This window comes from Phyllobates terribilis, unplaced genomic scaffold (genome assembly GCF_046119375.1).
Source record: "Phyllobates terribilis strain yellow unplaced genomic scaffold, ASM4611937v1 Scaffold_5__5_contigs__length_657084704, whole genome shotgun sequence".
NCBI classification, from domain to species: domain Eukaryota; kingdom Metazoa; phylum Chordata; class Amphibia; order Anura; family Dendrobatidae; genus Phyllobates; species Phyllobates terribilis.
In genome coordinates, this window is record NW_027362765.1 from 523286090 (window position 1) to 523306665 (window position 20576).

Sequence of the window (20576 nt, forward strand, 5' to 3'; positions counted from 1 at the left end):
CGTTAGTCATTCTAGAGTCACTGTCAAAGTTTTCGAAATTGACATGTCATTAGGATAATAATATTCAGAGCCATATCTCACCACAGCTACTGGAGGTTCAGTGCCTAGGGTGGTCCTTTTAGGCAGTTGATCAATCCTTCCCTCCAACCCTTCCTCCACTGATGTTCTGTTGGATTTGACATCTTTTTAGGGAAGGGGCATATGAAATATGAGATAAGACCGGCTAGGAGTTGTAAATGTCATTGGTGGGGAGTAAAGTGAATGAGATCAGCCCAGGACCATTATATTTGACGTAGATGGGAATATGGAGGGTGGATCTGATCACCTTAGTGGGATTTAATTTCATGGTGTATATGAAAGGGAATGCTCCATCAGAAAACTACATATAGTTTAAATCAGAATTTTTTGTTGTCTTAAATTTTTTTTTTTTTCTCTGATCACTATATTTTTTAAAAAGGAATAAAAAAAAACTTACAATTGTTATACTGGTCACTAGGTCTTATTTAAAACTCTTACTTCCTGTAGGGAGATTCAAAGTACCGGTAATAGATTGACTCAGACCCTACTGAATTGTATTGGATAATTTAATGAGCATTCTCTAATGTGTGCATTGTGAAGGAAGGGGGAGTAGGGGAGCTGTAACATCACTTTTTAAGAATGGTAAATTCTGTAGTATATACTGTATATAAAAGTGCTTTTCATTGTAATCCTGCCTGTGATGATAATGGGACTGTTGAAAAGTCTTCTGTACCAAACAGGAAGTGGAAGTCTAGTATGAGGCCTAGAGCATAGTATGAAAATTGCAAGATTTCTGATTTTTGAGATATGGAAACTAGAAAACAAATCTATTGCAAAATAAATTTAATTTAAAAACCTAATTTAAAAAATAGGCCATGTTCTGATTTTCTGACATACTCCCTTTAATGAGCCAGCCTAAAATCTTCCATTTGATTGATGCGTATTTTAAATAACTAGGAGCTTTGCATTTCCTTGGCGTAGTGAGGGCTAGATCAGATCTGTCCAGGAAGTTTGGATTCAGTTGGGTAAAAGGGGACCCGATCATGAATTTATTTACCAATAACAAAAGCAGATGACATTGCCATGGACAATACTGAGAATTTATTCATTTTCATATTGGCATATGCTCAGTTCATTCAGAGAATATTGCAATGAAATATTAACCAAGTAGGTGGTGGCATTGCCAGGCATATACAGAATGTTGGATTTACTATGACTATACTACTGTAAACTTAATCTATGAATTTCTAGGATACATGATATATATGGTCTTCCTTTTTTAAGAAGCCAGAATAAAGAATTAATGAATATGGTTGAAACATATGTAACAAATAGTGCGGGTGTCAATTAAAAGATTCAGAGGAAGCATCTGGCCCTATTGGAGAAGCAGTTTGAATGAAACTCAGGCCAATAATTTATTGGAGCACTTCACATTCCAAGAGAGCTTGATCGGTTCTTTAGAGAAATAATTCACTGCTTAATTAGCACCTCGTTAGTAAAGCAAAACATTTTAGAAGTTAATTATCAGAATCTCCTGGCATGACAGTGGGACAATAGTGCCACCGAGTGATGTTGACAAACAGTTTGACATGGTCCCGTCCAGGACATAAGCACATATGGAGTCTATCCGACATGGCATTTCACAGATGTTACACAACTGAGTCCAGACCTTGGAAAATTTGCTTAAACCCAAGAAAAATGCTAATCTTCTGAAGGTTGAGCCCATAGTCTTAATAAATTAGACAATGTATTTTCTGTACCAGTAATTCATATCCCTATTTGTTCCTTCTTACCTTTGGCATAAGGTAAATTGTTGTGCGCAGAATAAATGGCCTTCTTTATTTAATATTAAATCTTTGTAAGTGGCTTTAGACCTGAACGGGCGTTGTTGTGCAAGGGCTAAATCCTCAATCGACTGATCAGATTATAGTGGGAACAATTTTGACTATAGAATCCCAAAACAATTAACAACTGATACATATTTATTATCACTTTATATAATGATTTTGCAGCTCTTGACGCTGAGGGCACTAAGATATTGGTGTCTAAGGCTAGTTTGAATGACTGGTAATTGTTATCAGCATTCACATTTATATTTCTCATTAATTGGGGTTTCCAGGGCTTATATATTGATGACCTCACCGTAGAATAGGTAATCATTATCATATTGAGGGGAGCTAACACCCAGTTCCCCACCAAACAGTTATTTTTAGCTTCTGCTGCATCTAGATGTACTGTGAACAGCTTAGCTCCATACACTGTGTAGTAGCCCTTCTTGGGTACTGTAGCTCAGCTCTCCTTCACTTCAATAGGATTAGAGTTGCAGTACCCAAGAATGACCACTACACAGTGAACGAAGCTCTGGTGTCCCTGCTCCATACCCGGTTTACTCCAGGCCACTTTGGAACCTGCAAAGAGCAGATCCAAGGGGGTGCTATGCGTTGGCCCCCCACTTATCTTACTTCTCATGTATAGCCTAAGGACAGGTCATCATTATATAAGTCCTGGACAACACCTTGAAAAGGATAGGTGGAAAAGATATGATCACTGGGTATCCATCATGCGAATAGGGAGTCCCAGCGTCCCCTGTGTGAATGAAATGGCAATGTGCATGTGTGACCACTATGCATGGAAGTGACGGAGATAGCCAAGTGTTGTACCCGTTGGCACCAAATGTAACATCAGCAATCATGCATGTCCTTGTGTCTCAGTGAGAGGGAGCAGGCGTTTGAGACACCTGTTCTCATGATCAATGGGGGTCTCAGCGATCATTCATTTTTTTAATGACAACCCCGTCTACATTTCCTATTACAGCACATAGACATAATAGAAACGCTCTCCGTTAAGATGGAACCAGCCCGCCCATGCATTACATAGTCACCTATTTATTGCAATAGCCACTATGCTATATGCCATTTACTCCATCGCAGTTGCTGTGGGGCAATGTCTGACCAGCTGGAGCTTCCTCTGGCCAGCTCATCATTAGGAGATTTAGGAGCTGGACCGGTGGCTGAACACCCTGACAGCTATCTGTAGAGAACTACACGTAGTTGCCTAGTTGCCTTCGTGGTTAACACCCTTAAAATGTTATTTTTCCACATTTAATAAGGGGGCAGTGTTCTCCAGTTATGAAGAAATCTTTCAATTGTCTTTTTCTATGTGACCGAGGTTTTCTCCTATAATTCAGATCCGTGGCAGATTACCTCTAATGTTGCTGTTATAATTTATACATTTTATAGACGTGATTAACTGAAGCTGTTCTTTATACAGTGCTAGACAAAACTTTGGTGGCCAGCTGCAAAGACTCAATAGGCTGGATGTTCTCTAAACTGGACACCAACAATGACCTCTTTCTGGACCAAGCAGAGCTGGCAGCCATCAACCTGGACAAGTATGAGATCTGCATCCGGCCCTTCTTCAACTCCTGCGACACTTACAAGGATGGGCGAGTATCCACGGCTGAGTGGTGCTTCTGTTTCTGGAGAGAGAGTAAGCAAGAACATGAAAAAAGACTTTATCACATTATTGCAGTGGCATTAAATGGTACAATTACGTAACATCTCAGAAAAGAAATGGGCACAAATCTGTCATTGATTTATTTGTTGGGCTGCAGTGTGTCCTCAAAGACCGATAGTCCATTACTGCATTCATTCATTCATTCATTCATTCATTCGAGTTAGTTAGTGTTATTTATGCCATTACCATATTATTGCTAAATAATTTTCTTCTACCTAGACGGTTTTAATGCATACCATTAGGTTAAAATTGGGAACATTTATCTTATCTACATAAGATGTAAAATCTGCATTTTTTTTATTCACAAAGTTTAAAAAAAGCATTCTCACTATTACACAGTGCCATAGGTTGATCAATGCATAGCTGCACCTTATTTCAATAAGTACAGTGCTTACCAGAGCCAATAACTGTAGTAACAGTAAGCTGTGTTAATCACCTAAGGTGGTATTTACATGGTAAGACAATTGTATATCCCAGATTAAATGTTGTGGAGGCTCTTAGGCAGTTGAAATCTTGGGGCCCCGCCAGCAAATTAGTTCCTAATACATTTTTAATTTTACTAGCAACAATTTTAATTCACCAATTAAATTTTATTGAATAGAATAAAAATTAAATTAATCAAACTTCATTATAAGCCAGAAAATATAATAAACTAATGACGACCTTGGGTGTAAGCCCTTATATACTCTTCTGTGTTCCTGAAGTTTCATGAATGTTATATTATGATCTAGATTCGGCGAGAACTCACGGCCACTTATCTCTCCACTACTCCCACTCCCTGTTCTGGCCAATCACACAGTTGCCACGCCTGATCACATAGATGCCCCTCCTCTGCTACGCGTGAATTCTTGAATATAGCTGACAACAGCCAAAACATCATTTCACTGCCGCTTGATGCAATGTTTCCATCGGAGCTCTGTTGCTTCAGCTGGCCTCCATTGTCAGCACAGTAATATTTCAACAATCCAGTTTGGTAGGGCCCAGGCTAGTGACAGCCATTCTTTTTGTTACTACAGATGTGTTTTTACAAATAATACCGTTTGTCTAAATTAGAACAACTTGTAATGATGAGGTAGTTGCCTGTAGAATGGCCATTATCTTCACTAAAGATCTTGCTGGTAAATGTTATATCTACCAATACAGGATACCCAACTCAAGCAGGCTAAGTCCCCCCTGCACATTAGACTAAAGGCCCCTTCACACTTAGCGACGCTACAGCGATCCCGACAACGATACAACCTGTCAGGGATCATTGCTGCGTCGCTATGTGATCGCTGGTGAGCTGTCAAACAGGCAGGCTCACCAGCGATCAGGGGAGCAGCGACATCGTGGAAAGAATCTTTCCACGATGTCCTGCTCCTGGTTACCAGCCTGCTGAAGTAGGAGCAGGCTGGTAACCATGATAAACATCGGGTTACTAGGGGCACACGCGCACCTAGTAACCCGCTGTTTATCATGGTTACCACTCTGCTACGGTGAGCGGGAGGTTACCGCTCACCGTAGCAGAGTGGTAACCATGATAAACAGCGGGTTACTAAGTGCGCGTGTGCCCCTAGTAACCTGCTATTTATCATGGTTACCAGCCTGATCGCTGGTCCCGCTGGTCACACACAGCGATGTGTGCTGACCAGCGGGAGGGCAAAGACCAAAAAATGGTCCAGGACACTTTGCAGCGATCAGCGACCTCACAGCAGGGGCCTGATCGCTGCAAAGTGTCACACATAGCGACATCGCTGGTGAGGTCGCTGTTGCGTCACCAAAACCGTGACTCAGCAGCGATCTCGCTATGTGAGACGGGGGCTTAACATGAGCCAAACCCACCGATATCAACAGGTTAGGCCGACAGTCTAATGTAAATGGGAGCCCCGGACAATTGATTGTCTGGGGAGTTAAGGATCCAACATGATTTTAGACTGATGATCCTTTTGTTCTCCGGGAGATAAGCTGACATGTCTGGCAGCAGCTGTCCAACATAGAACACAGGAACCTTCCGCAGAGAGGAATGACATAGCTGCTGACTAGACGATTGTCCAAACCATGTTTCGGTCAGCAGCCATCTAAGGTGTATGGTGGGCTTAGAGGTAATGACATCACTTCATGGTATTCCTGTCCTGAAAATTGAATGATCCTGTCGGAAGTAATGAACCCTTCCTTACCTGTAGCAATATCTGTTTCTGACTTCATGTTGCTCATAGGTTCATAGTATTGATGTTGTGTTTTCCGCTTTTAGAGCCTCCATGTCTTGCTGAACTTGAAAAAGTACAGATTCAAGAAGCTGCAAAGAAGAAGCTTGGTAAGCAGCATGTGCCAAGGTCCTGATCACCTCAGTATGTATGGTGTCTGCTTAGACATTGCGTGCCACCTTTCCGCAGGCACTATACAGTGTGTTATTGCAGTATATGATGGTGGAAGTTCAGTATAGCATTGTTATTTACGTAATGGCAATTTATTTTGGTAACATACTATACTGTATGGCACTTTTAATCAGATTTTGCTCTGGTTTCATTAATCCCAAATGAGCTGCTGTATTTGACAAAGGACACCCCGTCTGGCCACAAACCTCCCTTGCAGGGGCCTCTGAAGGAAAAATCATGTTTTCCATTCTTACACATAAAAGTGGTTTTCAAGCAGGTAACCCCTCTATGACCCCCATATGCCATAATGAGTTTTATGGACAAGTCCTTTCACATGATACAATATTGCCTCGTGCCGTAAAGTCTGATAAACCCTTATTAGAAATGTTTCTTCTGTAAACCTGGGTTAAGGATCACGCACACAATAAAGCCCTGTGCACGGAGCCGGTACGGCAGTGCATGAAAGCTTTATGGCTCATTAATACAAAACCGTACAATGATATTTTCCCCCAGAAGCCAAGGGATAATAGAAGTGTACATCCGCCATCCGATGAAGCGTGCAATGTGCAGAATCTGACAGTGTAAAAACAACTGTATGGAATTGGAGGCATATAGAAGTACGGCAGAAGTCTCATGGACCTTTATGGCAGCTCGGTTATAGAACAGAATGAAGCCTTTTCTATAATCACTGAGGTTATATATGCCTGAGCATTGCGGTATATGTGGAAATTTCTAACAATCAGCTGTGTCTGTGTCATAGGAGTTTTTATTCCCAGCTGTGATGAAGATGGATACTATAGGAAGATGCAGTGTGACCAGGCCAGTGGGGAGTGTTGGTGTGTGGATCAGCATGGCTCCGAGCTAACAGGCACCAGACTACATGGGAATCCAGACTGTGGTAAGAGTCACTGAGGTATTGTGCTAAGTCCGACACTTATTGTTCTTGTCACGGGGATACCGCGACAGAGAGGGGCCAGAAGATCGTGGCATCTGGTTTCACGAACTCCTGCACTGGTTAGAAGTACTTCATTATCTTATTAAACAGTGCAGGATTTTTCCTTGCTAGCAGTGCAATGGTTAATCTGTTCAGTTAAAGCTCCTGGAGCTCTCCTACCTGGACTGTCTCAGCTGTTCAGTATTGGCCTCTCCCCCTCTGCTCTATATGTTCGCCTCTGGCACTTAGAAATTGCCAGTGTTAGTTCTTACTGCCTGGTTTGGAGTTGGAGGTGTAGTTTGAGGTTGGAGTTGACATTGGGAGATTTGTTCAGGAGATTGTTGCTTGGAGTTTTGTTTGTGTGCACATCCTCATCCTCTCATACTTGGTTTCTGCTTCTTTTTACTCCCCTGTGTTCCACTCTGTTGGTGAGTGTATTTTGTATGATTGTTATTTTCATTAATCCCTGTCCATCTTCCTTTTTTTGTCTGGTTAGTGTATTCCTATACACTTCAGCTTCCCACCTCCCTGGGTGGGGGAGGACACAGATAAGGGTTGATATAGGGCATAGCAAGGCACGAGAACCCGGCGTCTTGAACTTCAGGAGTAATCCGGGGGACAGGGATAGACTAGGGCGCCCCTAGTTTTAGGGACCTGGTTAGCGCCCACAGTCCCAAGGCACTGTGTGAAAGTTCTCTACAGAGAACACATATTTTCAACACAGAAATGAAAATGCTACTGATAATTTGGGTTCATTTTAAAGAATGATGGTATTTGCCTAGGACTGCATCTGCCAGGAAGTTGTCTAAGGCAGAGGTCCCCAACCGCCGGTCCGCGGACCAGGACCGGGCCGTTGGGGTTTTTCAGCCGGTCCGCGGCACCGCCACAGACAATCACTAAACATTGACAGTGTGCTCTGGTCTGCGGTGGCTCAGAGCACACTGTGTGGGGTGGATTCTGCCCGCTGTTCTAGACTCCCGCAGGGTAGACCTGTAGAGGACCTGTGATGACATCAAGGTACATAACTGTGATGTCACCACAGGTCCTGAAGCAGGATGAAGCAGGGGCGGAACTACCGCCCGTGCAGCCGGTTCATTGAACGGGGGCCCCGAGGGAGAGGGGGCCCCTCCAGCCTCCAGCAGGGTCGCCATCAGGGCATGACTGCCCTGACTCCAGTATGGGGCCTGGCCGGTAGGAGCCCCCTCGGAGCCCCCCTCTTGTGCGTCTCTCTCCTCATGGGGCCCCCGGCCCCATGCAAAGCGCCGGGTCCAGGACATCTCATAATTCCTCTGACTTCCGGTCATGTGACGGCGCCGTCACATGACCGGAAGGCAGGAGAACCTGGTGTCAGCGATTTGGACGAGCGCCAGGATTCTGCAGGGATCGCATGGGGGTAAGTATAACAAGTTTTATTTTTTTTTAAATACAATTAACTAGGAGTGGGGGGAATGGGAGATGCACATGGGGGGAGGGGAGAGATGAGAGATGCACATGGGGGAGGGGAGAGATGAGAGATCCACATGGGGGGGGAGGGGAGAGATGAGAGATGCACATGGGGGGGAGGGGAGAGATGAGAGATGCACATGGGGGGGAGAGGAGAGATGATAGATGCACATGGGGGGAGAGATGAGAGATGCACATGGGGGAGGGGAGAGATGAGAGATGCAAATGGGGGAGGGGAGAGATGAGAGATGCACATGGGGGGGAGAGGAGAGATGATAGATGCACATGGGGGGGGAGAGATGAGAGATGCACATGGGGGAGGGGAGAGATGAGAGATGCAAATGGGGGAGGGGAGAGATGAGAGATGCACATGGGGGGAGGGGAGAGATGAGAGATGCACATGGGGGGAGGGGAGAGATGAGAGATGCACATGGGGGGGAGGGGAGATATGAGAGATGCACATGGGGGGAGGGGAGAGATGAGAGATGCACATGGGGGGAGGGGAGAGATGAGAGATGCACATGGGGGGAGGGGAGATATGAGAGATGCACGGGGGGATGAGAGATGCACGGGGGGGATGAGAGATGCACGGGGGGGATGAGAGATGCACGGGGGGGATGAGAGATGCACGGAGGGGATGAGAGATGCACGGGGGGGATGAGAGATGCACGGGGGGGATGAGAGATGCACGGGGGGGTGAGAGATGCACGGAGGGGGATGAGAGATGCACGGAGGGGGATGAGAGATGCACGGAGGGGGATGAGAGATGCACGGAGGGGGATGAGAGATGCACGGGGGGGATGAGAGATGCACGGAGGGGATGAGAGATGCACGGAGGGGGATGAGAGATGCACGGAGGGGGATGAGAGATGCACGGAGGGGGATGAGAGATGCACGGGGGGGATGAGAGATGCACGGGGGGGGATGAGAGATGCACGGGGGGTGAGCTGCATATGGGGGGGTGAGAGATGCACATGGGGGGAGGGGAGAGATGAGAGATGCACATGGGGGGGAGGGGAGATATGAGAGATGCACGGGGGGATGAGAGATGCACGGGGGGGATGAGAGATGCACGGGGGGGATGAGAGATGCACGGGGGGGATGAGAGATGCACGGAGGGGATGAGAGATGCACGGGGGGGATGAGAGATGCACGGGGGGGATGAGAGATGCACGGGGGGGTGAGAGATGCACGGAGGGGGATGAGAGATGCACGGAGGGGGATGAGAGATGCACGGAGGGGGATGAGAGATGCACGGGGGGGATGAGAGATGCACGGAGGGGATGAGAGATGCACGGAGGGGGATGAGAGATGCACGGAGGGGGATGAGAGATGCACGGAGGGGGATGAGAGATGCACGGGGGGGATGAGAGATGCACGGGGGGGGATGAGAGATGCACGGGGGGTGAGCTGCATATGGGGGGGTGAGAGATGCACATGGGGGGAGGGGAGAGATGAGAGATGCACATGGGGGGGAGGGGAGATATGAGAGATGCACGGGGGGATGAGAGATGCACGGGGGGGATGAGAGATGCACGGGGGGGATGAGAGATGCACGGGGGGGATGAGAGATGCACGGAGGGGATGAGAGATGCACGGGGGGGATGAGAGATGCACGGGGGGGATGAGAGATGCACGGGGGGGTGAGAGATGCACGGAGGGGGATGAGAGATGCACGGAGAGGGATGAGAGATGCACGGAGGGGGATGAGAGATGCACGGGGGGGGATGAGAGATGCACGGGGGGTGAGCTGCATATGGGGGGGTGAGAGATGCACATGGGGGGAGGGGAGAGATGAGAGATGCACATGGGGGGAGGGGAGATATGAGAGATGCACGGGGGGATGAGAGATGCACGGGGGGGATGAGAGATGCACGGGGGGGATGAGAGATGCACGGGGGGGATGAGAGATGCACGGAGGGGATGAGAGATGCACGGGGGGGATGAGAGATGCACGGGGGGGATGAGAGATGCACGGGGGGGATGAGAGATGCACGGGGGGGATGAGAGATGCACGGAGGGGGATGAGAGATGCACGGAGGGGGATGAGAGATGCACGGGGGGGATGAGAGATGCACGGAGGGGATGAGAGATGCACGGAGGGGGATGAGAGATGCACGGAGGGGGATGAGAGATGCACGGGGGGGATGAGAGATGCACGGGGGGGGATGAGAGATGCACGGGGGGTGAGCTGCATATGGGGGGGTGAGAGATGCACATGGGGGGAGGGGAGAGATGAGAGATGCACATGGGGGGAGGGGAGATATGAGAGATGCACGGGGGGATGAGAGATGCACGGGGGGGATGAGAGATGCACGGGGGGGATGAGAGATGCACGGAGGGGATGAGAGATGCACGGGGGGGATGAGAGATGCACGGGGGGGATGAGAGATGCACGGGGGGGTGAGAGATGCACGGAGGGGGATGAGAGATGCACGGAGGGGGATGAGAGATGCACGGAGGGGGATGAGAGATGCACGGGGGGGATGAGAGATGCACGGGGGGTGAGCTGCATATGGGGGGGTGAGAGATGCACATGGGGGGGGGTTATGTTTACATAACTTTGTTGCCTTATGAAGGGCGGGGGGGGCCCCCAAAAATTTCTTGCACAGGGGCCCACTACAGTCTGTGTCCGCCCCTGGGATGAAGTAAATGCAGCTGAACAGCAGCTGTCAGGACAGCTGCCCTGTCCTGCTGCAGGGCGTGATGGGGCCTCAGTGATGCGGCTCCTGGCACAGCACATTATGTGGGGCTCCTGGCATAGCTCCTGGCGGGGACCTGGTCTACACTATATGATAAGTATGCACTAAACTCCAAATCCCTCCATTACCCCGCCCCCATATGACCAAAGCCCCGCCTACCCCACCCCCTCCTTGCTGGGCCATGGAAAAATGATCTTGCTTCAAGCCGGTCCCTGGTGCAAAAAAGGTTGGGGACCACTGGTCTAAGGTATCTCTCAGGGGGCGGCACAATCCTTCTGCTCCTGACTCTAGCCAGCGTTGCAGAGTCACAATGTTCTGTGCGGGCGGCTCAATCCTCCTGCAGCAGAATCATTGTGCTGCCCCTTGAGAGATACCACTTAATACTGCAGTAATGTCAGGCTAGAGTCAGCACTTGCCTCTGCTAAGGGTCAGCAGTGCAGTTACATTATTGAGTATTTGATTCCTCCCCTTTAATAGCGTCACAGCTGTCAGCCTTTGCAGAGAGTCATCAGTGTAGTCAGGAAATGTGTGAAGGATGAGTGTAGGGCTAAATGGAGAAAGGAAAGATGTGGAAAGAAAGAAAAGATCTGGAGAGGGGAAAACAATGACCCGGTCAGCTGTGATCTCACATGGGTTGGCAGCTACCAGGCCCCATCACCCACTTGTGACAGTCATCTTACTCCTACATAGATACCTCAGGAACAAATAACATAACTTCTATAAACTTGCATCTATAGTTCACTTTTACAGGTGCAGCCATTAAAAACTGTTAAAATATTTAGATAATTTTGGTTTGCATACGACAGCAGCTAAGAGCACTTTCAGTGTTAATGGCCATGCGGTGAACTGCCATTTTACTGAATATCTGTGCCCCACAAACAATTAAAATAGAAAGTCATGAATAGTGACTGTCATTTTCAAAATATACTGATCTATTTGTATGTGTTCTGGTGAAGTTTGTGCTCCAGGACTGTTTTTAGTCTTAGGCACTAGTGTTGATCGTGTATGTATCATTAACCCTTTCCGGCGAGCACGCTCGGGTGCTCGCTGAGTATTTTGGCGTGCTCGGCGTTTCATTCACTGTCGCCGCTCCTGCAGGTGTTACGGCTGTTAGACAGCTGTGACACATGAAGAGATAGCCTGTCAGATGGTGGAGTGACCCCACAGTTTGTCTAATTCATGACGAATTGTGACGTTGCTTACGCAGAAGTCTGACTGGAGTAAGATTTGTGTCGAAACACACACCACTTGTCAAACTCTCCTTATTCATTATGTGGCGTGCATCTCTTAATGAATCTGAAGTGACTTACTCTGATACACCCCCTTGTCAAGACAAGCATGAACATCCCCAGTCAGGATAAATTAGGGCCTTAGACTGTCCCTCAATGTATGTATAATAAGTTTCTATATGTATATGTGTGTTTACAGTATATGTGAATGCAATGAGCCTTTATTGTACAGTATGCGTGTGTTTTGCACATGTATATAATATATGTATAAGTGCATGTTCTAGATATCGGGGCAGAGCTGGAACTTCTTCAGCAGCCAAAAGTGTGCTCCATATGGGATGATATCTGGGTGCAGTGTTATACTTTCTGTTAATGGTTAGTGTTTTAAAGGAAACCTGTCACCAGGTTTTCCCTATCTAAAGTAGGGCCAGCACCTATAAGCCCTGTCCCGAATCCGCTCTGCAAGGTAAAAAAAAAAGATCAGATGACTGATGGATGGGGACATTATCACTTCTGGTTTTGGAAGGGACCATCAGCACTGAAATATTAATGAATTTTTTATTATGACAATATAATGACACTGCAAGATAAAGAAGCCAATGCCAGATTATAGTAGGAAATTCACTAGAAGGGACGAGCATGCTTTCTACACCAGCTCTTCTGGCTAGGGAAAGCTGCACTTATACAGACAAGTACTGTGTGAAGGTATCAGCTTCCCAAAGTTGAAGAGGAACAGAAATATATATCTTAAATGGCTTACAACCACCACTAAGGGGGGGATAAGAGTTTTCTGCTTACTATGAGGGTATGTGCACATGTTGAGTATTTTCAGCAGAAAACCAAAACAGCAAAAACCAGAGTGTTGGCAGAAAAAATGCCGCAAAAACTATGAGTGTCTGCAATCAAAAAATGAACAACATGTGCATGAAATTTCAGAAATCTCATTCACTTTGCTGTTTTCGTAAAATGTTGCATTTTTTGCCGCAGCAAGAACGTGTGGAAAAAAAAACACAGTAAAAAAAGCAGCATGTGAACAAGCCCTTAGTGCATTAAACTCCATGATGAATCAATGTATGGTAAACTTCGAAGTGGTGGATGCTGGTACACAGAATTTTATCATTCAAAAAAATGAATCTCAGCAAAATATTGAAGCTATGTAGATAAAGAAAATGGTGACAGATTTTCACTTTTAACCTGTCAGCTAATTTCAATCATGAAACCAAACTGTTGTCTTGGTTTTGGTACTAGATGACGTTGTTGGATTCTCGGGAGATTTCGGTAGCGGTGTTGGCTGGGAAGATGAAGAAGAAAAAGAAACAGAAGATGCAGGCGAGGAGGCAGAAGAAGAAGAGGGAGAAACAGGCGAGGCAGATGATGGAGGATACATTTGGTAGACCCTGAGCCGCACAGCCCTGTATGGGCCATGCCACCAAGTACGGAAGACTGCAGTAATTAGTAATCAGATGCCACAGTGATCAGGAAACACAGCTGAATGTACATTATATTTCAACCGAAATTGTGTGTGTGAGCATGCAAGTGTGCCTGTTGACTGACTGCTTTGAAATTGCAGCTCATTTTCTCCCCATAATCTGAGAGCTGTGCTACGACAGACAAAAGAAACACATTTATTCATTTCCCTTTAAATGACATGGAGTTGTTGGCGTGTAATCTAACATTGGGTTATGCTATTTGTTATTTCCAGAATCAAGCACACATGTCCCGGACACTCTTCCTCTTCGGGTGAGGAGCTCGTTTTTAGCTGCAGGAGAACAAAAAAGACATATACTAAACAGTGTTTCTGTAGTTTACAGATGAGGAAAGAATGTGCGCTTATGTACATAGACCATAGGAACACATATCTCTGTATATCTACATGTTAAAACTTCTGTCTAACTTGATGACCAGTGTTTACTGGGGCTTAAGACATTGACTGTATATTAGACATTTATGTAAAATTTGTGCTTGGTGATAATTCAATGTAAACTCCCCAGCACCTGTAGTATAAAGTCACAATGTTTGGGACACCATCCAGATTTGTAGGCTACCATCCACAGTTGTTTTCTCTTCATGTGTGATATACAGTATTGCTGATGTCTACCTATACTGACGCATTTATATTCAGCTTTCATTAATATGTGCAGCTTGTAATCACAATTACTGAATTATTCAATTACATCCACTGTGCTCTATGTGTTTGCCCTCTATATTATGAGATCCTTTGACAACAGAAAAATTAATTAACATATTCAACAGCGAACGTCTTGTGACAAAAAGAAAAATGCGGCAGGCACAACGAACCGCTCATCATACACGAGGCGCAATAGTGTAAAACACACTATCACAAAATGTCTAACATTTATATGACATTTTTCTACAAAAACACAACAATAAAATGGGAAAAAGACAGTACAGTTATTTATGTTTTATCTATATGAAATGTGTATAACATAAAAGAGAATACATGAAGAACAAGATGGCCTGCTGCACCGCTTCCCCATTCTGTTGATGGGCTGTGACTGGTACTGCAACTCAGTTCTGAGTGAATGGGAATTACCTGCAATACTAGTCACAACTCATAGACAAGAGTGGTGCTGTTTTGGAAAAACAAAGTTGAATATTTTTCCAATTTAGTAAATGCCCTTTATACAATGTAACATGTGCTATACATGATTAGTAATTACCAGTTATAGAGAATTTCCTAGGGCCCCCTTACACATTAGATAGCTACAGCTGTCTCTCCCTACTCCCCCAAACACAAGAATGCTTGGAGTGATCTCCTGTTCTTTATAAGAGAGTCATCATTGGACTCCTCTGGCAGCGGCTTGTCTCCAGGGAGAACAAAAGGATCAGTTGCTGAAATTTAGCAGGCCAGATCTTTCTCTCCCCAAACAGAATCGGATGAGAAGGACCAGTTTATAGTAGATTTCCTTCCCACAATCCCTTAAATCCATGTTCTCTTGGGGCAATTCCCCAACATATTGCCAATAAATCCATCAAAAAATATCCAAGGCTGCAGATATATTCCTCACTTCATTTCTTTATTGATCAGAACGTATAAAATGAAAACCGGTTTGGCCTTCTTTATTGAGCTACAAATTAGAAAAGTTAAATATTTATTCCTTGATAAAGACCATCTGTGGCCAAAACATTGTGGTTTTAACCTTATATTATGCGATCAATAAAGTAGTTTATTGAGGAATATACCCAGTGCCTTTGATACTTCTTGTTAGAATCGGGAGGACCCATACACCTTAGGCTACAGCCACATGTTCAGTATTCGGTCAGTATTTGACATCAGATTTAGAAGCCAAAAACCAGGAGTGGGAGAAAAATGCAGAAATGGTATAAATTTTTCTTTTATACTTTTCCTCTGATTGTTCCACTTCTGGTTTTGGCTTACAAATACTAATGTGAAATATTGACCAAAATGCTGCCATGTGAACATGACCTAAGACTGATGGCTGATCCCACCGATGTCTGTAATTTTTTCTGACTTTAGTCTAATGTATATGGGGGCCTTTGGATACAGACATATTTTTTGGTATGTTTAGATATTTCCACCAACTCTTTCAATCAACCTGATAGGCAAAGCAAATAGGCAGACATTTTAATCAATATCAGCCTAGTACCTAGTTCTTTTCCATGGACCAAAAACACTGTATGATAAATATATGTGCATATATATACATTTTACATTTATATTCTCTTGAGATTGTTCATTTATTGGATACTCTACATTTGTATGCTACATCTTATAAAGATTCGTATCAGAACAAAAAAAAGTTGGTGATCAAAGTAGAGCAATGCTGTAGATCTATTAAAGGATGTATAAATTAATTACTTTCTATGGGACCTTTTTTATTTTTTTTAACCACCCCTGCGGCTTAGCAGCTTGTTAACAAAAGAATCCATTTAGTCTTATAACTTTTCATCCTGCCAGCTAAATATTGCAAAGTCCTGGCAGACAACTGTATTGGGAGCCTTGTTAAAAGTTGCTTTATAATATTCAATCTGCCTCCAAGAATATTCTGCCGTTGGGACTGTTCTCTTATTCTTTCTACTGCTTCAAGTCGTACGCTGTGGTCTGAAATGCGTATGAGCTTGATGTAAATGCCCGGCCATAAATTGGTACCATATCAATTAGAATATTTCAGAGAATTACACATTGATGCCATTTCATAACTCGTGGCTTTTCATCACATCTCTCATTCATTCCTTTCAAGCTACTTTATCTTCCATCGATGAGCCTCTCTCTGCAGATTTGACTATATAGAATAGGGTTAGAAAAACATGTCTGCTTATTTTCCAGAAACAGCACCCCTCTTGTCCATGGGCTTTTTCTAGTACTGCAGCTCAGCACCGTTTACTTGAATAGGCACAAGCTGAGATATCCAAGGACCATGGATAAGATGATGCTGTTACATGGCTTTCTAATCTCACCTATCCATTTAATTTCTGGGTAAGACATTTAGACATTTGTATCAACAGTATATACCACAAATATCTAGTAGATACGGTGGGCTGGTCTATGGGACTGGTACCTGGAGAATAGGATTTCCACAAATCCTTACCAAAATGGTGAAGCACCTACCAGTTGCGGTATCCAGGCGAAACATGTATGGTGAGATGCCACCATGTGTTGAGGACCCCTGTACTCCACATAGCTTCAGGACTCAGAGTTTTATTCCCACATTAATAAGATATTTATGATACATCCTTTGGCTATGCCTTAAAATTTCCAAGGTAGGAATATCCGTTCAACTAAATGAAGGCATATGTAAAATAACGTCATCCAAATATGTGCCAATTTGGTTCACTGGAATGAAAAATAAAATTAGTGGTCAATGGTAAAATCTGGTCAGTGGTCATTTATTGCACCTCATAAGGGTTTCTTTCCATTCCGACCCTAAACATTTCACGTTTAGGCTTATATGAAGGATTTTGAGTGTAAAATTATTATCTCCAAAAGCAAAATGATTACATATAGCTATATCTACTATTACAATTTATTAGTTATGCTAAATTATCTCTTATATCCCATAAGTTAATACTTTGGAGAATTTTAAAGCATCAGATTAGGATATCTGAAATTGGAGGCAATGGAAGAGAAGTAACCACTGGTGTGAACTAGCAGTAATAGAGTCCAGGAAGGAGATTGTGTTTTGCAGGGCACTATTATTGTATGTTGTGTTATAAAAGTCATTAGACCATTATATACATGTGGTCTTGGTACTGGAGTGCACATGCAAGTTACAAGCAGCATATGCCCTGGCATTTCAGTGGACATAAACTGGACAAAAAAGGTAACGTATTTCTGGAATCATGGTAACCTCTTCTCCATATACCAATGCTTTGCTGGTTTAATTTGTACAGGAGAGAAAAGTAACGCATACAGACGAGCGGATCAGGCAAAATTTGAATTTGTCGGTTCACACAGATTTTCCCAGGAAATTCAATTTTCAGATAAGTTATTTTAATGTCCCTTATTATTCTATGGGGTCTCTCTAGATCCCATAGCATAATAAACGTAAGATATAAAAATACTTACACTCAGCTGACCGCTCACTGCTCGGCCCCTCCACTCCTCTCCAACACTCATCTGGTCCTTATCGCATCTAATCAACACTGTGAGCATTGAACACATGGGCCACTTCTTGCTAGGCTATGACTTCCAGCTTTGATGAGGCCCGAGCCAGTTCTGTGCAAGCATGTGTAAAGTCATGACGAGGGCTATGACCTTGCACCCTTCATGGAAACATCCCAGCCTAGTGTGAAGAGACACGGGGATTCAGCACTCGCGGCGGTGATAAGAAAATGTGTTGAGGATTAGACAGGTGATGGGTGAGGAGCAGAAGGATCGGAGAGGTGAGAGGTAAGGTGAGTATAAGTGTTTTTTTTTATTTTTAACCTTTTTATGGAGCTTTGCTGAATCCATGCCGAAGTAAATTACAAAAAATCCGCTTTTTAACGAATGTGGATTAATGGAAAATTTGAGTAGAATTCAATTCCATTCGAATATATTCTCTCATCGTCTGGAAACTATATTACATGGCTGTCCTGCAGGATGGAACATTATAATTATGAATTACTACTAGGTAAGTCAATGGGTTTCTTGAACCCTTCCACCACTGGGAATATCACTGGCATTGGTCAGCCATTGATCACACTTCCCCTTCTGTTTGAATACATAGTGGAGCTTTGGTTTAGCCACAATGGACAAATATCTTGAGTGAAATTATTAAGTCAAGGAATAACCCAATATCTAAAGATTACACCAGTTGACCAATTATTACACTCAGACATTGGAATATTACTCCCAGTTCTGTCTAAGATCTGCATGGAATAATGAATGAATGTACTGTTTAAGGCTCCCGCCTATAAAATCATCTGGAAGAGCTCTAAGTGTGTCGTATTATAAAGGCAATGTCTAAAACAGGTCTCATGTGTGCTTGATTCTTATTTTTTATGTACGGACCTGTTGACATAGAAGGTATGTCTACGGAGGTTGCAGAACAATTGCATGCATGTATCCATACAAGCCTTTAATATACCTAATTGTGTATTTTGAAGGTATTAATATTTTTCTTTTATTCTGTGCTTAAAAACTAAAGTCCTGAAAGATTAAACACAATACTGCTTTAGTCTAAAAACAACGTCTTACCATGTGCAATACCTTTGGAAGTTAGAATAAAAACCATGTGTAGGTACTAGGACTTCAGTTTGTATATTTATAAGTGCTGACATTGTATCTCTCGGTAAATTTAGATGTAAAACAACAGTGTTAGAATGTATATGTACTAGTAGGGCGCCAAGTTCAAATGTTTAACGATTCTTGCTCGCCGATATAATTCATCACAGTCCAGGCGACCCTCACAGTGTCTTTAACTGCCTATTACCTATGATTCAGTGAAACTGATATACACTCGCAAAAGTTGAAACATATTTTTAAAATAAATAAAAAATAATTAAAAAAAAGGTTTGTGTTTCAAGGTTCCTTGAAATTAATATTTCCGGGTCTGATAGTATTCAATAAAATAGGATCAGATATCCTTTGACAATTAAAGGTATGTTTTTGGTTGTTTTTTTATTTAATACATTGATGCCTTGTCCTACCAATGATAATAATTTGGCCACACATTATATATTACAAGGTTTTTACAATAAATATCCCATGGAACGAACACATGTAAGGAAATGTTATGTAATTGGCTTTGAGACCTTGTACGAGAAGCAATGATGATGTCTACAAACCTGGATTTGATATAGTACTTTACTGTGTAGAAACATGAAGGTCAAATTCATCAAAATGGGCATTCAATGTGTAATGAATTGGTGCAAATTCATGGATACTTATGGTATTTTTTGTATCTTTTGTTTTTGAGCATAAAGTCTCATCATCCTCTCAATAATATTTGAAATGTTGCACATTAATCTTCAATTGCGCATAAAAAGAAATAGATTTTGTACCTGACTAGGGAACTGGAGCACAACTGCGTAAAAAAATTGTGACATTTGAAAAGTCACAAATGATGAATTAAGCTAAAACTAAGAACACATCCGTAAGGTAGGAACAAAAAAAAAAGACAAAACCAAGTGTGCTATCCGTGAAAAAAACAGCACACGGGCCAATATTATTCAATGGGGTGAATCTAAGTTTGAAAAAAATTGCAGCACACACTATTTTCTTGCATAAATCGGATGAGACTCATCCATACAAGTCTATGGGCATGTAAAAAAAAATTGGATACCATAGGGAACCACAGCATAGCATGCGTTTATTAAGGATACATTGCAATTCTGTAAAAGAGAAAACTGTAATTGATTAGTAGTTGCTGCTGTAAAAAACAGATTGTACACGGATGACAAGTGAAAAAAAAATTGTCCGAGTTTTCTGGATGAAACTCTGAATGTTTTCTTATACACTTGTGTCAACCTAACCTTCAAGACATTTTATTCCAGAATAAATAAGAAGTGAAATATTAAATGGACATATGAATGCTGTTTTTCTATTATGCTAGAAAAAGAAAAAAATAGGGCCCAAACACCTTTAGTATTATATTAATGAACACATACATTATGTGGTCAATATACTAACACAATACATACACGATGCGTCAACGCACTGGGATTAATGAATCTCCACTACTGCCATAAACACTAAAACCATAAGGTACTTAGTTACAATTTTTATCAAAAAGTGCAAAAACCATCCAACAAGGTGTACCTAAGTATGGAAGGTCCATATCATTAATGTCTCACCCAAAGTAGGCCTCATCTGAACTGGGGAAATGAAAGGAAACCAGTCGTAGCTCTCAATTAAAACCTTGTCTGGAAAGAATGTGTAGGTAACAGTGCTCAGACCTGGAGGGGGTCATACCCC

General features: G+C 43.5%; 1 protein-coding gene across 1 annotated transcript in view; it reads left to right on the forward strand.

Annotated features, from left to right (window-relative positions):
- The window catches only part of SPOCK2 (SPARC (osteonectin), cwcv and kazal like domains proteoglycan 2), a 201136-nt gene extending 181965 nt beyond the window's left edge, over nt 1-19171 (forward strand). Inside the window, exons 7-10 of the mRNA XM_073685724.1 lie at nt 3289-3507; nt 5765-5827; nt 6649-6786; nt 13445-19171. Of these exons, the coding sequence (XP_073541825.1) occupies nt 3289-3507; nt 5765-5827; nt 6649-6786; nt 13445-13590 (566 nt within the window). The 3' untranslated portion in view covers nt 13591-19171. The remainder of the gene's footprint in view (nt 1-3288; nt 3508-5764; nt 5828-6648; nt 6787-13444) is intronic.
- Nucleotides 19172-20576: the final 1405 nt, after the last annotated feature.